This window comes from Callorhinus ursinus, unplaced genomic scaffold, assembly GCF_003265705.2.
Source record: "Callorhinus ursinus isolate GAN/ISIS: 27379988/994484 unplaced genomic scaffold, GSC_fseal_2.0 scaffold71, whole genome shotgun sequence".
Taxonomy (NCBI): Eukaryota; Metazoa; Chordata; class Mammalia; order Carnivora; family Otariidae; genus Callorhinus; species Callorhinus ursinus.
Window position 1 is genome coordinate 3,039,189 of NW_027397133.1, and position 20,701 is coordinate 3,059,889.

The following is a 20,701-nucleotide window of genomic DNA, read 5'->3' on the forward strand; positions in this document are numbered from 1 at the left end:
AAACTTTACTGAGGTATAACTTACATAAAAGTCACCCGTTTTAAGTGTACAATCCAAGGATTTCTAGTAAACCCACCATGTTGCACAACCATTGCCGTGACTCACTTTTATTTTTTTTAAAGATGTTATTTATTTATTGGACAGAGAGAGAGGGAACAGAAGCAGCGGGAGAAGGAGAAGGAGAAGCAGGCTTCCCGCTGAGCAGGAGCCCGATGTGGGGCTCGATCCCAGGACCCTGAGATCATGACCTGAGCCGGAGGCAGACGCTTAACGACTGAGCCACCCAGGCACCCCCGTAACTCACTTTTAGAATCTTCCCATCACCCCAATGAGATCCCCTTGTGCTCAGGTACGATCCCCATTCCCACCCTCAGGCAACTGCAAAGCTACTTTGTGTCCATAGAGGTTCAGCGTTCACTTTCTAGGGAATGAATTGCCCGTCTGAGCTGCTCCAGGGTTCAAACTCCTTGACCAGTCAGCACCCTCCGTCCACTACTCACCCCGTTTCCACCCCTCCCCCAACACAGCTCAGCACGGAGCCGGACCCACAGACCGCTCGGCGCCTGCACATCAAAGCAGGGCAGCCCCGCATCCTCCCAACCCGCTACAGGGCAGGTCTCCGTGGCTCCCGCTTGCGCCGCGGCTGCCTCGGGAACACGCGGGGCTGCCTCGCTGGACCCCACGACCCGGCCAGGGCGGGGGCTCCCGCCCTCGCAGCCCCCATTGCGGGCCACCGCAGCTCTGAGCAGCCGCAGGGAGCCCGAGTGCCCGGCCGCTGCGTTCTAAAGCCGCCCTCCAGGAACAATGGCTGGTGCCGCGGGACTCTCGGCCTCCGTGTGTGTGCGGGTGTTGGGGGGCCGGCCCCTCCCCCGCAGCCCCTTCCCGGGTTCCGCCTTGACACTCTCCCGCCCTCAACGGCCCTCCTCGCAAAATGGCGACCAACCGCCTCCTTTCCCGCCCGCCGCAGGTCACCTGATCGCATCAAGGCCCCGCCCCTCGCGTGGCCCCGCCCCTCGGCGGAGGCCCAATAGCTGCGGAGACTTCGCCGCCGGGCCGCACGCGCCGGGAGCCCGGGCGGCGCGAGGGGCGCGCGAGGCCGCCCTGGGCGTCGTGAGGCGACCCTCAGCCACGCACGCGCGCCCGCGCCGCGGGTGAGCTGGCCGCTCCGGGGGCGGGCCGGGCTGCGCGTGCGCGCCCGGCCGGCGGGCGGCGCGAGGGAGGCAGGGGGCCGCTGGGAGGCCCGCCAGGCGCGAGGCTCAAGGCCGGCGCGCGAGCCCCCGGGGCGGGTAAAACCCGGTTGCTGCTGCCCCTGCCTTCTCCCTTTCCTCCCTACCCCCCCCCTCCCCCCCCCCCCTCACCTTTCAACCCCTCCCCCCCTTAAAATCTAATTCGTTTATATATTTGTTTTTTAGGGGGCCCATCTCCTTTTCGAGGAGCGCAGCAGGCGCGTCGGGCGCCCCTCTCCCCGCGTCACGCACGCACCTTCTGCACTCCCAACAGCTCCGGACCCTGCTGCACCCCCGCAGCCCTTTCCCGCTTGGAGAAGACTCTCCTCAGGGGCCCCTGGTCCGCTGCATCCCCTTTCTTTCCTCCCCCCGCCCCGCAGGCCCCAACTGCCCCCTCACAGCTACCCAGCTCGCGCCTCGGGGGCCCTACCGACCTCCGCACTTTCTGCACCACGGCCTTGCATTCGCCCTAGCTTCCAGGCCTTCTGCTAAAAATCCCCTTTCTTCTGAATAGGGGACCCAGATTTGTTTCTTTTTAGGATCTTCCAGCAAAAACAAAAATCTCTCCTCTCTTCTTTGATTATACCCCTCGCCCTCCTTTTAGGAACTTCCTCTAGCAAAAAAAAAAAAAAATGTATATGTAGAAATATATATATTTTTTCTTTTCCAGATTCTTTCTCCATTCAGGATCACCTTCCAGCAAAAATTGTTTCTTCCCACCAAGAGTCCCCATTTTTGTAGTATCTTTCCACTGATAACAGACCAACTCAGTTCTTCCAGTTTCTCATGTAATATTTGTTTTTCCAACCCTCTTCCCCACCTCTTCAGCAAAAATTCCTTTCATCACCAGTCCTACCCCAATTAGGCTTTCCCCAGCAAAACCCTCCAGGTCCCTTCCCAAGGCAGGAAGAAAAAAATAACTTTCCCATAACAACAAAACCCCTTTTCCCATCTAGATCTCTCCAATTTAGTATTGCTTTCTTCCTTCTTCCAAAAATTGCCCGTTTCCCTGTTTCACACCTGTGTCCTTGCTTCTTTGGGGACCCAAGTTCTGAATGACTCTTCCTTTCCACCACCTGCTTTCAGGGCAAAAGAAGTTGGATGAGTGTCCTGAATTTACTACCCAGAGTTCCAGGAGGAAATAGCCAGTGGTCTGACGATCACCTGAATCCCCTCCCTGTGGGGCCTAACCTGGACCCTCCTGTTCCCTGGAGAGTCACTCATTTGCTCTTCTCCTGGTGAGTTTTCTCCCTTTGCCCCTGTCCAAAGATACCTTTTTTTTTTTGTCAGATGGATTCCTTTCTTTCTCAGAAGGGTTTCTAATTGATCCAAGAGTCTCTGTATGAATGGTGAAACCATTACAAGTTGCTGCTTTGGGGAAGTCAGATAAGGAAAAAGTTATAGTGCATGTTGACTTCTCTGGAGGAATGCAGACATTTATTAAATTGATGTATGTTTCATTGTTGGTTGCAAAACTGCTTCCCCGACGCCCCTCTGGGTTAGGGTAGCAACTTAGATACCTCCAGGTACAGGCAATTAAAGGCCTGCACTGTGGTGAACCAAAGATCGTGTGCCCCGTCTAAGTGATACCTACCAGTCTGTGGAAATGGCCGAGTGGAAATGCCAGGACAGTGTTGCCAGAACTTAATTTTTTTTTTTTTTTTGAGAAGAGACCAGAACACTGTCTTTATGTGAAACCTTTTGACCTTTAAATGGTGACAATGAATTTAAAAGGCATTTAAAGACTGTGAAGCCCTTACAAAAACATGTCGGCTGGCCAAAACTTTGGAATATTTGGTTTAGCGTTTCTTTCTGTGTTAGATGTGTGTACATGCAGGACTTTTCCTCTTTAGAGCCGCAGTTCTCAAACTTTTGATCTTAAGACCCCCTTATACTTAAAAATCATTGAAGACCCCAGAGAGTTTGTGCATGCGAACTATATATGCTGATATTTGGTGTATTGGAAGTGTAATAAGTTTTAAAACTATTTATTCATATAAAAATAAGAGTAACAAACTCATTAACAAAATTGACTAATTTTTAAATTTTTTTAAAAGACTATATTTCAGGGCGCCTGGGTGGCTCAGATGGTTAAGCGTCTGCCTTCGGCTCGGGTCGTGGTCCCGGGGTCCTGGGATCGAGTCCCGCATCGGGTTCCCTGCTAGGCAGGGAGCCTGCTTCTCCCTCTGCCTCTGCCTCTCTCTCTCTCTCTCTCTCTCTGACTCTCATGAATAAAAAAAAAAGACTATATTTCAGAACACATAGAATTTAGTGAGAATAGTGGCCTTGTCTTATGCTTTTAGAGTCATCTGGACATTCATATCTGCTTTCGCATTCAGCCTTTTGAGGTATCCCCTGTAGCTTCTGGAAAGTTTCACTGAGAGTAAAAAAGGCAGATAATGTCTGAATATTATTATGAAAATAGTTTTGATCTTGAAGACTCCCTGAAAGACTCTTGAGGACCCCAGGGTTCCCCACCCCCATCCACCTCCCTTTGAAAACTGCTGTTCTGGATTTTAATGCTTATTTGCATTTTATGCTAGGATCAGCTTTTGGAATGAGAAGGTTTAAGGTCTCTTTTCCTCCCTTAGTTAATTCTGTGTAAAAAATTTTCCTGGAAAGCATAGTCCTAGCCTTCTGATTCCTCCATATCTTCTTTCTCTTTCCTGATGTAAGGTGTGAATCTGCTCTTTTAGTGAACGATCAGAGGAGATGAGTTAACCTTCTGGTTAAAACTATATTGGTTCCATGGCCGGGGGAGGGAGTGTCCTTTGGTCGTTCAGCTTAAGAAAGTAGGTGCAGAGTGTGGGGCAGGAGTCCCAGGCTCAGGTGCGGAATCCTAGCATAGAGAGTGGTTACATGTGAGGGCTTTGACGTCAGACTACCCGGGGTTGAATCCTAACCTTGATTTTGGGCAAGTTACTTACCTTCTCTGGACTTTATTTACCTCATCTGTAAAATAGGGTTAAGAACAGAGGATGTGCCTCAAAGGGATGTTGTGGGAATCCAATGATCCATAAGTGATTCTAGGAGTGCCTGGCACATGACAAAGCCTTGAGAAGTATTTGCTTCTATTGTTGGTATTTATAATGATGATTATAGGGGCCAGGGACGAAGAAAGTGAGGACTGTGGGAACATCTCTTCGGAGATGGCCTTTGTCCCTCACCTCTCTCCTACTGATAACTATCAGGAAATGCAAAATGTAACAATTTTCAAGAGAAGCCAGAAATTAATACATTTAGTTGAAATCTCCCCATTTAAAAAAATGTTGGTGACGAACGCAATTGCAAAAAGACACCGCATAGGCCAAACAAAACAGACCTGTAGTTGCAATAATGTTTGGAGTGGGAAAACAATGAAAGAATTTGCATAGTTGGGGTGGAAGCTGCAAGTTTCTTATTTCTCAGCTTCCAGCAGTCTGATCTTACTCGGACGTGATCACTCTCTCCCTGGTAACCTGACGCAGACAGGGAAAGGAGAAGATGGTGCTTGGAGAAAAAGAAAGAAAGGAAAGGAAAAGAAAAAGGAAAAAGGAAAGGAAGAAAGAAAGAAAAGAAAAAAAGAAAAGAAAGAAAGAAAGAGCAGACAGGAGAGTAGGTTGGGGCTTTTCAAAGAGGAAAGGAGGTGGCACATGGGATTTTGTCACACATCTGCAAAAGGAATGCAGAAAGCTTTCTTTGATCAGAGTTAGTTCTGTGCCAGGCAAGATGCTGTGAGGAGTATGGACACGTAGGCAGAGGCACAGCCATCCTAGAGCTTGTAGTCTGGGGAAAACTAGAAGAACTTGAGAGATCATGAGACTCCGAGACCATTTGGGGTAAGTGTTACGTGGCCTGCCTAACAGGTGCTTATGGAGTTCCGAAGGAGGGAGAGATAGTCTCAGACTTGGTATGTTGGGAGGGGCCCCTTAGGCCTGCAGTTGAAGGGTTTCATTCGGTAAATCTAAGTAGAGAGAGGTTGGTCAAGGGAAACTGCACAAATCAGGGTCCTAAGGGAAGAGGTCTCCCGGGGGGCCTGGCAGGGCATATAAATGAGTGAGGCGGGAGGGGGTGAGAGATTAGGCGTTGGTGGGGGCTCTGGCAAACCGGAGAGTGCCTGCTCTGTCCAAAGCACCTGCACTTCTCAGCTCCAGCCCATGACTTCCTTGTGATCGCAAGGCTTCTCTTGAAAATTGTTATTGCAGTTGACAGAGTCTCAGATTTTTTTTTTAATATTAAGACTTACTTATTTATAGTAGACTCTAGGTCCAACATAGGGCTTAAAACTGGCGGCCAGGAGATCAAGAGTCACATGCTCCACAAACTGAGCCAGGCAGGCACCCCTTTTCCAAGATTTTGAAATAGAAGTTGGAAAGCCTTACTTCAATGAGAAATCTCTAGGTCTGCCGTGAGTGTCCAGTGTGGGAGCTGCCAGGCACTTGTAGCTAGGTACATTTACATTCAATGAAACTTCAATAAAATACATAATTTAGCTCCTCAGTTGTATCTCCTGCATTTCTAGGCACTCATCAGCTGCTTATGGCTGGCGGCCGTCCTCGGACCGTGCAGACTTAGACCATTTCCATCAGCACACAAAGTTCTTTTGGAGAGCAATGCTCTGTCCAAAAGAAGTCTGGTAGATTTTTCGACTGGATAACCAATAGAAAAATATTCAGATTAACTGTGGTGAAATAAAACCTCTTTATGGAGGCGGTAAGTGTTTAGATTTTTGCCTCCTTTCCATCCAAACAATGGCTCGGTAAATGTTATTTACCGGATGGTGTACCTGTTGCTGCAGGCTAGAACGTATGGCAGACCAATCTCCCAAGAGGCTGTGGCATTTCACAGGAGAATCCCTGCCTCCCTCCTGCTCCCACCAGTCATAGAATGGCAGGCCTTTTTTTAAAAGAAAAACATTAAAATTGCTTCGGATCCCTAGCGTTGGCTGAAATTGTTTTTTGAACTATTAAACAAGACATAAATGATGATAAAACAAAGCATATGTTCCTAAAGTTTACAGTTCTTGTGGCCCCATAAAGCCAAAATCAATTTGCAAACTAAATGTAACAAAGCAACCAAACCAGCGTAATTCAAATTATAAACATCAGTTTAGTGGGAAGGGTGCTATTTTGCTGAGTTTAGTGGGAGGGGTGCTATTTTGCTGAGACCGAACAGCTTTCTTGAAACAAACATCTTGCCCAAGGCAGACCCTGTGATGTTTCCAGTCTCCTGTCCTTTCCCTCAGTTCCAACTGCAGCAAGACCTCCATTTGTACCACGATGCCTGTTGGCTTTTAGGTGACCCCAAAGGCATTATCATGAACTAAATCCACCTCTGTCCTCTTCTCATTAGCCTGTGGCAATTAAAATCATCCTTTTTGGCATTTGTGCAATTAAAACACACCCCGGGCGTTGAAACCAAATGGTAGTACTGGGTTATAAGGTAGTAAATCAATAATCTGCATAGACTGATTTTCTTCTCTTAGGTGGTTCTCCAAGTGAAAGCACAAAATTATAAAATTCTTGGAAAGAATTGGGAATGTCTGCAAGGTTCCAGGGGACCACAAACCCCGCCCCACAGGGATTAGTGGGGAGCCCTGTACATAGAAGGTGCTAAAACTTGTTGAATTGAATTTATCTGTTGACAGAACAAGAACAAGTTCGATATTGGCTGAAGGGGGGGGGTTGCTTTAGTAACTGGAAAAGGATGTAAATATCAAAACATGGTCTTTGGACTTTGGGCGTGCCTGCCCCAAGTGGTAATGAGACCAGTTTGTTCTGTGGACTATGGGAGTATGCTGGAAAGCAGGTGATTTGGCCTGTGGGGAATTCTGCCCCTATCCAGAACCTTTTGTGCTTTCTAGATTAATTGGTGTAGCTCAGTGTAAATTTATTTATGGTGAATTAGTATTGCGTAGTGGGTAAGAACACAAGCTGTAAGGTCAGAATATCTAGGTTTAAGGCCTGGCTCAACTCCTTGTTAGACGAGTGACTTTGGACAAATTACTTAGCGTCTCCGTCAGTCAGTCCCTTTCCTTCTTTGTAAAACAGAAGTGATACAGCACCGACCTCTGGGTTGTAGAGAGAAGGGAGTGAATGCATGCATGGGAAGCTCTTAGTGCGATGCCTGAGAAGGAGAAAATGCTTCATATTTTATTTTATTAAATATTGCTACATGTTTATTTAATGCTTTCTATTTTATTAGCTTGTTTTTATTATTGGAATATGAAGAAAGAGCTGGCTTCTTTCCTCTTTGGAGTGCTGAAGAGAGCTTATTGCAACACTGTGCAAGGGACTTCAGAATTGGCAGAGAAATTCTTTTTGCCTCAGAATATAAATTTCAATGGTCCCCACTCCCCTTCTCTGCAGTTTAAAAACCCAAAAAACTCGGACAATGCCAGGGTGTCGCAGACCTCATTTGGTGGGCAAACCTGAACTCACATGTTATTCTTTACAGTATTTATTCCATTTACTCTGAGTCATCACAGATCTCGATGCAGAAATAGTGATTTGGTTGCCAGACCCACCGAAGGTTACTTAAAATACAGTGTTTTTCATTGATTTACCCCATATTCTGAATTCTAGAACTCACTTGGGTCTCAGAGTTGTACTGCTGTGGGCCTGTATTCACCTTCTGAGTTTCCCCCAATAAGCTCCACACAGACATGCAGGTAGATGCATGACGTGAAATGCAGATGTTGTGGGCACAGCTTTTCTATTACATTTCAACATGGAAAGTTTAAAAACAGTAGAAACCAATAGCCTAGGAATCTAGACCCAAACTCCAGTTATTCTAGGATCCACCAGATCTGTTACCAGTGAGTCATCAGGCATTTACTAAATGTTTAGGTGAGGACAGAATTATCCATAATAGCCTAAAATGGAAACAGCCCAAATACCCATCAACAGATGAATGGTTGAAGGAAATGTGCTATATGCAGACGGTGGAGTATTGTCTGTTGATAAAAAAGTAATGAGGTAGTGATGCACGCCGCAATGTGGATTAACTTTGAAAATGCTGTTCTTCATGAAAGCAGCCAGACGTAAAAGGCTGATATTGTTTGAGTCTATCATTTGTATGACATGGTTAGCCCTCTCATTGAGCCAAACTTTGTGTGCCTGCCTTGTAATTAGTTTTGTTGAGAAAGTGGGCATTTTGGATATTATAATGTGGTGGTGACTCTTAGAATCAGATTCTCCTCCCCCCTACCCCAGGGTTTGTTGCTGCTGCTGCTGCTTATGGGTTGTAATGTTAGGTTAGTAACTTTTGCAGACTCTTTTTGTAGACTGTATTCTTTGTTGTGTGTGGTGAGCGAAGTCTCTGCTCTGTTAGTTTGCGGTCAGCTATGATTTGGCGGAGATTTCCTTAAGTGCCTGGAGTCCAAATATATCTCCCAGTCTTTGCGGTTGGGCTCTGTGTGAGTGTTGGGACACACCTTCAGCGCTCCACGGGAGTTTGCACCTCTGCCTTCACCTTTACTTCCTGCTTTCACAGACCGACGGGCAGCCAGAAGTGAGAGCTCAGAGCCTTCACAAGTGTTTTCTGAGCATGTGCCTGCCGTGGGCACATGGCCTTCTCGAGTCCTTGAAATACGTGGACGGTTTTTATTTTTAAAAATTTATTTTATTCTTAGTTAACTAGAGTCCATTGTTTACATTAGGATTCACTCTTTGTGTCGTGTAGTTCTGTGGGTTTTGGCTAATGTATAATGTCATGTACCTACTATTACATGAATCACACAGAATAGTTTCACTCCCCTCAAAGTCCCTCCTGTGCTTTACCTATTCATCCCTCTTCCCTCCCCTCGAACCCTGGCATCCACCAGTCTTTTAGTGTCTCCATAGTTTTGCCTTTTTCGGAATGCCCTATGGTTGGAATCATATAATATGTAATCTTTTCAGACCAGGTTTTTTCACTTAGCAACATGCATTTAAGGTTCCTCCATGTCTTTTTGTGGCTTGATAGCTCCTTGCCTTTTTTTTTTTTTTTAAGATTTTATTTATTTGCGACAGAGAGCAAGCACAAGCTGGGGGGAGGAGGAGAAGAAGGACAGAGGTGGAGGGAGAAGCAGGCTCCCCACCAAGCAGGGAGCACAATGCAGGGCTCAACCCCAGGACCCCAGAATCATGACCCATACAAAGGCAGATGCTTAACCGACGGAGCCACCCAGGAGCCGCTAGCTCCTTGCTTTTTATTGCTGAATAACATTCCATTGTACATATGTGCCATTCAGGATCACTCTTGTTTGGCTATCCATTCTCCTATTGAGAGACATCTTGGTTGCTTCTAGTTGTTTGCAGTTATGAATAAAGCTCCTGTAAACATTTGTGTGCAGGTTTTGTGTTGACATACGTTTCCAGCTCACTGGGGTAGATACCAAGGAGTGTGATGGCTGGATTGTATGGTGAGACCGTGTTTAGCTTTGTAAGAAACTGCCAGCATGGAAGCTTTTCAAAGCCCTTAGGCTTCAAAGTCTCTCACTGTTTAGCTCTTCCTCCCTGGCTTTCAGTGGCGTATCTGCTGTTGGCCCCAATTCATATCCTTTGCCCTGGGCTGCAGCACCTGCTTCATTGCTTTTATTTTTTAATTTTTGAGCGTTTTTTAGTTGAAGTATAATTCATATATCCTTATATGAATTTTGGGTGTACAGTATTGCCTTTAATATTTTCAACAAGTGCCATCCCCATGACTGTTCTCTGCTGAGAAAGTTCCAAGTTAGGCAAAATCAAGGCAAGACCTCCGTGTTAGCCCCTCGGGAGCCTTCTGACAGGTCAGGACGGACGAGCTCAGCTGTGTGAGAACAAGATCATCTCTGCTCCCTTCTGCACTAGGAGCCCACGCCAGAACGGGGCTTCTGTCTTCAAAACCACTGCTGGGGGGCGGGGGGGGTTGGGGGATGAGACAGGAGTAAGTTAAAATGCCACAGGACCGTGTTTCATCCCCCTTTGTCTTGTTTGCAGTAAACCTTGGACTGTTTTCCAGAGTTCCAATAAAGTCGATTTTCCATTGCGGTGGCATGGGTGGGAAGTTTTCCAGGTGCTAACTCAGTCTTTTTCCTTCTCACCGGGCTATGCAGATAGTCTGTTTCCTCTTGAGTCAGTTCGGTAATTGGTGTCTGTTTACGAATTTGTCCATTTTTCTCAAAGTTAACCTAATTTGTTAGCATGCAGTTGTTCATAGTAATCTTTTATAATCCTTTCTGGTTGTGTTTCTGCTTTAATTTCTAATTTTAGTCATTTGAGTCTTTTTTCTCTTTTTGGGGGCGGGATAAATTCTACTAGTTCAGATGTTGCATAGTTTATTCCTTTTCTTTCGGTAGTTACACTTGGATTCTTTTAGCATAGGTAAAGTGCGAAGTTAATCATTGTCTCTTCTTTTCCAAATGGTTCAAAACCTATATTAGCCTTTGAGCCAAGGTTTATGGGCAGCCTCCTATGCCTTGTCTGAAAAAGTCTTTGTTGTGCCCTCTTGATACTAGTTTCCCTGCGCATTGAGTTCTGTGCCGGCTCTTGCACTTCTGCTGGCAGTGTTATTCCTTGTCTCCTAGCCTCTGCTCTTCTGAGATGTTTGCCATCAAGCTAGTCCTCATCCCTTTGTAGACTGTTTGCCTCTTCTTTCTGGTCCTTTGTAGGGTCTCCTGTCTGTCTTTCATGGTCAGCAGTTCTACTATTGTGTGTTGAGGAGTGAATTCATTTTTACTCATCCTGCTCTGCCTTGCAGCGCTTGGTCATTAACCATGTACCTTCAGGAATTATGAGCTTTAAGCCTGGTGTCCCTGCAATTCTGGAAATTTCTCCACCAATATCTCTTGAAGATGTTGTGTCTCCTGGGGCGCCTGGCTGGCTCAGTCAGTGGAGCCTGCGACTCTTGATCTTGGAGTCGTGAGTTCGAGCCCCACACTGGGTATAGAGATTACTTAAATATAAAATCTTTAAAAAAAAATGTGTCTTCTGTAGTCTCTCCTCTTTTTGGGGGGAAACTCCTGTTGGACAGTGGTAGTCTTTTGCATTTGCTTCTCCATTTGTAGTGTCTCAGCTTCATATTTTCCATTTCTTTCTCTGCGCTGAATTCTGGGGGGATTTCCTCAGATTGCTCTGCCAGTTCATTATTTCTCTCTTCAGCGCTGTTTCTTCTGCTGCTTAGCCCTTCCCAGTGAGCTTTTTTAATTTAAATGTCTTCATGCAAGTTTCACTTGTTTGTTCTTGCCCTGAACTGATTTACTCTTTTCTCATGCTAGGTTTTGTTGTCTCTCATTGCCCTGTTTTCTTCCTAACTCTTGGGGTACTTCTCTAGGCTTGTGTGCAGAGTTTTTCCTCTTTTCTTTTTTAAGATTTTATTTATTTGAGTGGAGAAACAGACTCCATGCTGAGCAGAGTGCCTGATACAGAGCTCGATCCCAGGACCCTGGGATCACGACCTGAGCTGAAAGCAGACACTTAACCTGCTGAGCCACCCAGGCACCCCGTGTGCACAGTTTTTCTTTTTAATTGTTTAGTTTTCCCATGGATGGCCTGGCTCTTCCAAGGTCCCAGATCTCCACTTCCTACAAGCTCAGGGCCCTGTTTCCTTTTCTCCCATGTCTGTTATGACCCTGGGTCCCAGCCTCCGGGGTAATGCTCTTTAATAGGAATATAATATGAACCATATATATATAATTTCAAGTTTTTTAGGAGCCACATTGAAAAACTAAAAAGAGGAAGATGAAATTCATTTTAATCACATATGTCACCCACTGTATCCAAAATATTATCATTTCAACATGTAATAATATAAAAACATACTAAACCTACTTTTTTTTTTTTTTTTTTTTGGTACTAAGTCTTCCAAATTCAGTGTGCAGGTTAGACTTATGGCATGTCTCAGTTTGGGCCAGTCATGTGTCAAGTGCTTCACAGCCCCGTATGACTAATTGCCACCGTGTTGGACAACAGGCTCAGTATCTGAGTCTGACTTTCCCCTCTGGCTGACTTGAGCCTACACCTTGAAGTTGCCTTTGCGTTTTCTCATTGTTGCTGGCACATGGGGTTTTGCCTGTTTCCTGAGCTCGGCTGGGTATTAAAAATTATCTTTTGTCGTATTTCTCTGTGTTTATAGCTGGAGAAAGAGGTCAGTTCTGTCCACCATGTTGCTGGAAATCCTTTCATTTATTCCTTACAACAACCTTATGATGGAGGTACTCTTATGCCCAGTTTACAGATGAGGAAACTGGGGCTCGTGGAGCTTAAGTGACTTGCCCAAGTTCACATGGCTGTTAAGTGGCAGAGAACAGACCCAAACACAGGTCTGTTTGAATTCCAAGTCCACGCTCCATCCACGACTCTGTATTGCCATCTCATAATTTTGATTCCTCCTCATTCATTTTCAGGAATTAGACAGCACCAAGAGCTTTTCCTCCCTGACTCCTTACACGGCCTTGCTTGTCTGGAGAGTAGCTCTTGGCCAAGACCTGGCAGTGGAGAGCCATGGACCAGTACAGCCTCGGGGATGAGGGTGCCCTCCCTCCAGAGATGCATCTCCCTTCATTTTCCGAGAGCCAGGGACTCAATTGCAGTGACACCCTCAACCGGGATCTGGGTCCCAGCACACGAGACCTGCTCTACGCTGGCCTGAGTGGTTTGGACCTGGACCCCAGCCTCCCAACGCCTGACTTGGCCAGCGAGGCACTGGAGGACAACTTAGACACACTGTCCCTGTACTCAGGGAAGGACAGTGACTCTGTGAAGCTGCTGGAGGAGTACGCAGACCCGGAATCTCAGGCTTCCTTACAAGGTGAGGCTGTCTACCTGGGTCCGAGGGCCCAGAGGGCTGTGTGAAAGCTCCTGTGGCCGGCTCGGGGATTGGATAGGAAAATTTTTATCTTCCACAGGTGAATAGGGAACAGGGGACACTTTCTTTTTTAACTTGGGAATTATTTCCAACTTCCTAGTCAAGGAAACAGAACACTGATCCTAAGGAATAATGTTGAGAAACTGGGCCGTTTGTGGATGTCCTGATCTTGTGTGTGGTGTGGGCAGACTTTTAAGTTCATAGGAGATTTTCCTACCGCTTACATCTCAGAGGCCCTTTTCATGTTTGCAGAGCGACCTGGGATCCTGTCTGTCTGTCACTTGGTTGGCTAACCTTCCCCAGCCTCAGTGTCTTCATCCGTGAAGGGGGGGTCATGAGAGTGCTCACTCTGCTTCCCCCAGAGTAACAGCAGTAAGAAGCAAGAGGAGAAAGGAATGTGAAAACAGTGCATGGACTGCAGAGCACGTGACAGATAGTACTTACTTCCATCAGAATCGCTGGGGTTCATCTGAGGCCGTCCATCGATTCCGTTCTAAGTCTCTCTCTCCAACAGTAGAGGAGCAAAAGGAGGACTGGTGGGCTAGTTAGCGGCCTTGGTGCAATTTTCATTTGGTTTTTGGTTTGCTTTCAGGCCTCCCCTACAAGATAAATCCCGATTTTTAAAATTTTTTAAAAGATTTATTTGTTTATTTGGTGGCGGAGGGGCAGAGGGAGAAAGAGAATCTCAAGCAGATTCCCTGCTGGGGCACAGAGCCCAACTCGGGGCTCAAGTTCACGACCCCGAGATCATGACCCGAGTGCAAATCAAGAGTCGGACACTCAACCGACTGAGCCACCCAGGCGCCCCAAATTCGATTTTTGCTAACTCTTTTCATGGATAAGTCGCTTAGATGGGTTAACCGAGCTGAACAACTTTTTACATGTCGAGCTTCCTTTCAGATGAGTTCTTTGAACGTATTCCTCCCAGTAGGTTTGTCTGTCAGAGAACGTACGCCGTTTTATAACACTCTCCTAACACTGTGTTCTGTGAAGATCCGGCAGCTTCCTTGGCCGGTGACCCTGCCTGATTTTCAGTGTCCTTGCCAATTTTTTGGAACAACGTTTTGTTTTCTGGTTTAATAGTTGCTTTAATGAGCATTTTTAAAGTAGCTCAGCAGGGCTGAGGACTTCTCCGACAGGAGTTCTGTTATTCCACATTTAAACTGTTGGGATCAGTCGACCACTTGCCACGGTAATTTCTTACACGAAGAGGAGAGCAGGCACATTGAGAGACAGACGGCCCACGGCCGGACAGAGCTGGGAGACTCCAGTCCAGGCTCCTTCCTGCGGTGTCTCTCTCGCTGCACCTGCTGTGCCCACTCCTGCCTCCCCCCTCCCTGCAGCGCCCAAGAGAAGTGGCGGTTTCTAAACTTGCCATCTCATGAGGCGGTCCCAACCATCTTGAAGACCAATCTAAAGACCAGGAATATCTTCCACAGTTGGTCCGTCCACCAGACAATTGTGGAGTGACCACGAGTGCCCGGAGGGAATTCCAGGCGCTGGGGACAGCAGGAGCCCGCAGCGTCCTTGCATCCATGGGCTCTATGTGTCCAGTGATTTGAAATCCGCTTCTCTTTAGTCAGATGACACCAAACCTAATCTCTGTCCCTTGGAGCAAGACAAGCGGGTGGTTCCCTCTCCACACACTGGCCCTTGAGATGCTTGACGACCCCGCCCCTCTCCCGCCTGAGCATTCCCTGTCCCCTCCCCGGGTCCCCAGGTGAGTGGTTTGTAAACATACCTTTTATCATTTTACCCCAAGGGATACAGAAAACAGGGAAACATTCAAACACACGAAGAGAGGAAACTGGAAGTGGCCCATAATCCTCCCAGTCTATGCCATTCTCTCAGCTTGTTTTCTATTCAAATTGTTTTGTCTTTTTCTGTTTTGTAACAGATTGCTGTTTTCTCACCGAGTAGCGTGGCATGAAAATCCGTTCATGTCGTCAGATATTTTCCCACGGTTTTATCTTAAATGCTGTGTCCTAGACCATTGAAAGCGTCCTGTGGTCCCCTGCGTGCCCTTTTGTCAGATGCTAGGTTGTTGCTAACAGGAAACGCAGTGCTACTGTTAACTGCTTTACCAGCTACCTCTTTGTACAAATACATATTTATTCCTTTAACATCCCAGAAGTGGAATTGGCTGCAAGGAAGGATTTGTACTTTGCTAAGGTCTTGGATTCTATTTTTCTGGTTTGGCCTTCGAGAGTGCCATGGATGGTCTAGCCATAAAGCCCGGCCCACGGTGGTCACCTTGTCCCAGACCGTCCCTCCGAGTGCCATCCCGCGGGGCTGGCCTGACCGGGGTCCCTTCTCCCCCTCCTCCTGTTCTCTATGCTTGAAGCCGCTGGAGTTGGAGGGCGTGGACCTGGCCCCTCTGCCCCAGCGGGCTGTAGCCGTGAGACCCGCCGAGTGCTTCAGCCGTGCCCTCTGATGTCCCCACACGGCCCTAACCTGTGCTCCCTCCCTCTGTTTAGACCTGGGGCTCGGCACCCTCAAGGTGCCTAAGGAGGCTGACGAAGGAGGCAGGGCCACCTGTGGGAGCACCAGGAAAGGAAAGCGGCAGCATGCTTCCTCCCAGAACCCGCTTCTGGACTGCAGCCTCTGTGGGAAGGTGTTCAGCAGCGCCAGCTCCCTTAGCAAGCACTACCTGACACACAGCCAGGAGAGGAAGCACGTCTGCAAGATCTGCAACAAGGCCTTCAAGCGCCAGGACCACCTGTATGTAGGAGAGTGGTTAGGGGGCTGGTGGGGAATGGACGCGCTGGTATGTAGGAGAGTGGTTAGGGGGCCGGTGGGGAATGGGCGCACTGCTCCTGGATCTCCCTCACACCCCCCACCAGGCCACCCGGCCCGCGCTCGGCAGGGGTCCCCTCCTGCTCCCCAGATGGCTGTGAGCTGTGCGCGGACGCCCCCTCTGTTCTTGTCACACTGCCAGCCCTCTGAGCCACGGGGCTCACTCTGCCGGGGACAGGTCCCTCTGCCCAGCCCCCACATTCACACCAGGGAGGAAAACGCTGCTTCAGTTGCAGGCGGGACCCTTGAGGGTTTCAAGACACACAAGGGCTCACTCCCAAGGCAATTTTGTCATGCAGGGAATTGGGCTAACACTATAGAGAAATGTTCAGAGTCCCTGGCAGGTAGGCGTCCAAGGAGGATGGATCTGTATCTTATGAGGAGTGTGTGTGGGAATAACTCAGGGGGCCTGATTCTGAAATGCCTGGCATTGGAGCATTAACGTATTTTTTAAACTCCTTTTTTTTAAAACAAAACAAAACTCTTGATTTAAAAAAAATAAAGCCCATTGTAAGAGTTAGGAGCCAGAATTCCCTTTGTTCTCAGTATCTTGGAAATGATGAGCTTTTCTTGCTAGTGAGGTTGGAAAGGCACACTTTTTTTTCAAACCCAGAGACTTGCCAGTGGAAGATGGCAAGACCTTGCATTTTTATGATGCTCCTAACTAGAAACTGGGTCTCCCGACTCCTCCTCTGCAGCTCCCCTCAGAAGGGCTTTGGAGGGAGGGCTGTACTATTTACTGGAGATAACCCCATGTGCCATGGAGATTAGACTGGCCAGGGTAGGGCTGTTGGGAACCCTAGAGCGGGATTTACTCATTTGTTTATGCCAATGATATGTTGATATAGCTGGAAGTATGACGTAAACGTAGTACATATTCGTATTTACTTAATTGCAGAAATTACAGGAGGCGCATTTGGCTGTTTGCTAGAAAGTTTTTACTGATGGGGCATCTGTAAATTTTTTTTTCCCCGGGGGTAGGTTCCAGGTAGGTGTCTCCTTAGAGGAGTGCTATGGGAAGGCAAAGACTCTTTGGCTAAGGGAAGGGTCGTGCTCCATCCAGTAAGTATCTCCTCGAGTGTATCCTGCAGAACATTGGTCCTCAGGGATGCTAAAAGGGGCTATTTGAATAGATGGTGCTGTGGGCAAGTAAGTTTGAGAGACATGGGAGGTGAGAGAGACATCTATGTACTGTGTGGCTCTTAAATTTGCTACTCTGAACCTCCAAGGAGCAAAGAGTGTTTTTTTCAAAACTTCCTTGCCAGGTGAGCCCATGTCCTCAGGGAGCAACTCTGGAGGACTGGTGTTCCTTGGGAACTCACTTTGGGGAACGCCAGTCTGCCTTTCTTTGATATTTTTTCCCCCCTCCCATAAGGGGTTTGCTGAAAAGTTGGAGAGAGGAGAACCCTTTGTGTTGCTTTGGCCATCGGAGGGGCCGCTTGGGTCTTTCCTCATGGGGGGGGGGCGAGTGTAGCTTCTGACTGGTGACATGGATGCACCACTGCCCCTTGGGGACCCACTTGGGGTCCCACCGTGAGCGGCGGCCAAGGTACCCGCTGACTTGCTCCTCCCGTGTGGCTCCAGGACCGGGCACATGCTCACCCATCAGAAGACCAAGCCGTTCGTGTGCATCGAACAGGGCTGCAGCAAGAGCTACTGTGACTACCGCTCCCTGCGCCGTCACTACGAGGTGCAGCATGGCCTGTGCATCCTCAAGGAGGCCCCCCCGGAAGAGGAGGCCTGCGGGGACTCCCCTCACGCTCCCGAGGCGGCCGGCCAGCCCGCGCCCACTGGCCCACGATCCCTGGCGCCCCCGGAAGCCAGGTCCCCCAGCTCCCTCTTGCCCAACCGAGACCTCCTGCGCTGCATCGTGAGCAGCATCGTCCACCAGAAGATTCCTTCCTCTGTCCCAGCGGCCGCAGGGCCTTCAGACGGTGGAGAGGGGAGGAACGCGGCCTGTCCCTGCGCACCCTCTTCCGGGCCCTCCCCCTGCACCCCGGCAAGCATCCCGGCAGCCCCCGGAAACCTGGGCACGGACGTTCCCGAGGAGCCTCGTCCCGCAAGGAAGGAGCCTGCCGCTGCCATGTTCACAGCCGTCCACTCGAGAGCTGTGGAGAACGGTGGCACCGACTCAGCGGAGTCCGAGCCCCTTGTGCTCCCGCTGCCGCCCACCCTGGAGGGCTGGCCTGAGGGTGGCCCCCTGCCTGCCTGCCTGCCTCTGTTCCGAGGCCAGACGGTCCCTGCCAGTTCCCAGCCAGCCAGCCACAACTTCCAGTGGCTCCGGAACCTGCCCAGCTGCCCCAAGAGCAAAGGGAACAACGTGTTCATGGTCCACAAGGCCCCGTCAGTGCCGCCCTGGGAGGGCTGTGAGTCAGGCCCGGGGCCCAGCAGCACGTCCCCCGCAGGAGATCCCTCGCCCAGCTCGGGCACCACCAGTCTGGAGGACACGTTGCCCTTCCCTGCCACGCTCCTGAAGGCACCTGGGGAGGCCTCCGGTGACTCCCGATCTGCCGGTGGGGAAGACGACTCGTGGGTTTCCAAGAAAAGCAAGTTTGACTGCGACTCCTTCTCGTGGCAAAACCCAGGGGAGCCGGGCCTCCAGGATGCCCAGAAGCCAAGCGGGCTCCCGTCGGATGCCACGCCGCTCTTCCGGCAGCTCTTTCTGAAGTCCCAGGAGTCTCTGGTGAGCCACGAGCAGATGCAGGTGTTCCAGATGATCACCAAGTCCCAGCGGATCTTCTCCCAGCTCCCCGGGCCTGAGGGCAAGCAGGCCACCCTGAAGCCACTGCCAGGGCCCTGGCCACAGCAGCCCCCGCTGCCAGCACCCCCTGTCGACTCTCTCCATGCTGGCCCTGGAAGCCCAGAGCCAGAGGGGTCCCCAGCCCGCAGGAGGAAAATCACGCCCGCTTTCCCCCGGGAGGCCTCCCCAGCCAGCACCAGACGGAACTCAAAGGGAGGACCCAAAGTGGCCACCACTCCGCCGTCCCTCACGGCCTCATTGTTGGACCCTCCTGGCAATCCGGACATCTCCTCTCTGGCCAAGCAGCTGAGATCCACAAAAGGGACCTTGGACCTGGGGGACATCTTCTCCCCCGGGGGCCCACGGCAGACCCAGTTAGGTGGGGAGGAGCCCCTCGGAGCCCAGCTCCCAGGGAAGCAGGCCCAGGCGGAGAATGGCATGGCATTGGGGGCCACTAAAGGTGAAAAGAGCCAGGCCTGCGCCCGGGGCGGAGGCTACAGGCTCTTCTCAGGCAACCCCAGGTCCCAGCGCTTCTCGGGCTTCCGGAAGGAGAAGGTGAAAATGGATATGGGCTGCACGGCCTCCCCGAGCCAGGTAGCCATGGCCTCCTTCTCGTCGGCCGGGCCTCCAGCAGAGCCGCCCCAGGACTCCAAGTCCAAGCTGACCATATTCAACAGAATCCAGGTACCTGGGCTCTCCCTCACGAGACCTGACACCTGCCGGTGCTCCGGGCCGGAGTCTCATTCGTGACTTGCTCCTGCCTTTATTGGTTGGTCAGGCATTGTGTTTCATCTCAGGGGCTCCTCCGGGACGGGTTTAGAGAGGCGGGAAGGAAGGTTCATAGAGATTGTGGTTCCTCCTGTCACCCCCACCCCCCGAAAGAGCTGAGAATGAGGTCTTTAGAGTTGTCAGAGACGTTTTCTCCTCTAAGCTTTTCCAGCTTGCTTGCTTTTTGCCTTTCACTTCCTTTTGGATTGGCCTCCTTAAATTTTTCAGAGGATATAAAGGTAGAGATCCCACCTCGGAAATATTTCTGCATGCGATGCTGTCTCTCACCTGGTGGGAGTCACAGTCCGAACACTGGCTGGCACCTGCCGAGTGGTAGTAGCTCAGTCCTTGCAGTTGGCACCGGGTCTGGGCGCAGAGAGGTGGGCCGTTCTTCCTTACCACGGCCCGCGGTCCAGCACCCTTCCCCTCACCCCACAGTTGCCTCTTTTTTTTTTTTTTTTTTAACAGCACATGCCGTTTAATTCACCATTTTAAAGAGTATTCTCCAGTGGCGTTCAGTATATTCACAAAGTTGTGCATCTATTACCACTCTTTGCCAGAACATTTTCATCACCCCAAAAAAGAAGTCCCACACCCTGAGTTGTCGGCCCCAGTCTCTCCAGCCCTCCTGGCCCCTGGCAACCATGAGTCTACCTTCTGTGTCGATGGATTTGCCCCTTCTGGACATTCCATATAATTGAAATCATACACCACGTGGCCTTCTGTAGTCTGGCTTCTTACACTTAGTGTGGTGTTTTCAAGGTTCGTCCACATTGTGGCACCTGTCAGTGCTTTGCTCCTTTTTATGGCTGAGTAATGTTCTACTGTATGGTAGTGTCACGTTTTGTTAATCTGTTCATCAGTTGACAGGCATTTGGGTTGTTCCCACTTTTCAGCCAGTGTGAATAGTACTGCTGTGAATGTTCGTGTACAAGGTTCTATGCAGACATAGGTTTCCATTTCTCTTGGGAAATACTGGAGCGGGGCATTCCTGGGTCATATGGCAACTCTATGTTTAACCATTTGAGGGACTGTGAGACTTTTCCAAAGCAGCCACACCATTTAATGTTCCCACCCACAGTACGGGAGGGCTCCAGCTTCTCCAAATCCTCACCAACACTGCTTGCTCTCCAGGCTTGTTATCCCAGCCACCTTCATGGGTGTGATGTGGTATCACATCGCTGTGCTTTGTATTTGCATTGCCCAGGTGGCTGGTGCTGAGCATCTTTTCATGTGCTTAATGGCCATTTGTAAATCCCCTTGAGTTAAGTGTCTTTCAGATCCTTTGCCCGTTTTTAAATTGGCTGATTGGACTTTTCATCAATGAGCTGTATAGGAGTTCTTTATGTATTATGAATACAACTCC

The 20,701-nt window shown here is 49.4% G+C and overlaps 1 protein-coding gene across 6 annotated transcripts in view; it reads left to right on the plus strand.

Annotated features, from left to right (window-relative positions):
• The first annotated feature begins 1,040 nt into the window (after positions 1 to 1,040).
• Positions 1,041 to 20,701, plus strand: part of ZNF541 (zinc finger protein 541) — a 43,441-nt gene continuing 23,780 nt past the window's right edge. For 2 of the 6 annotated variants that reach the window (XM_073886658.1, XM_073886657.1), the window contains exons 1-5: positions 1,061 to 1,151; positions 1,413 to 2,464; positions 12,571 to 12,974; positions 15,509 to 15,752; positions 17,412 to 19,251. In XM_073886658.1, coding sequence (XP_073742759.1) covers positions 12,668 to 12,974; positions 15,509 to 15,752; positions 17,412 to 19,251 — 2,391 coding nt within the window. In that variant the 5' untranslated portion in view covers positions 1,061 to 1,151; positions 1,413 to 2,464; positions 12,571 to 12,667. Of the gene's footprint in view, positions 1,152 to 1,220; positions 1,287 to 1,412; positions 2,465 to 12,299; positions 12,487 to 12,570; positions 12,975 to 15,508; positions 15,753 to 17,411; positions 19,252 to 20,701 lie in introns of those variants that run through there. The other 4 variants (XM_073886656.1, XM_073886654.1, XM_025849974.2 and 1 more) reach the window with 4 other exon arrangements.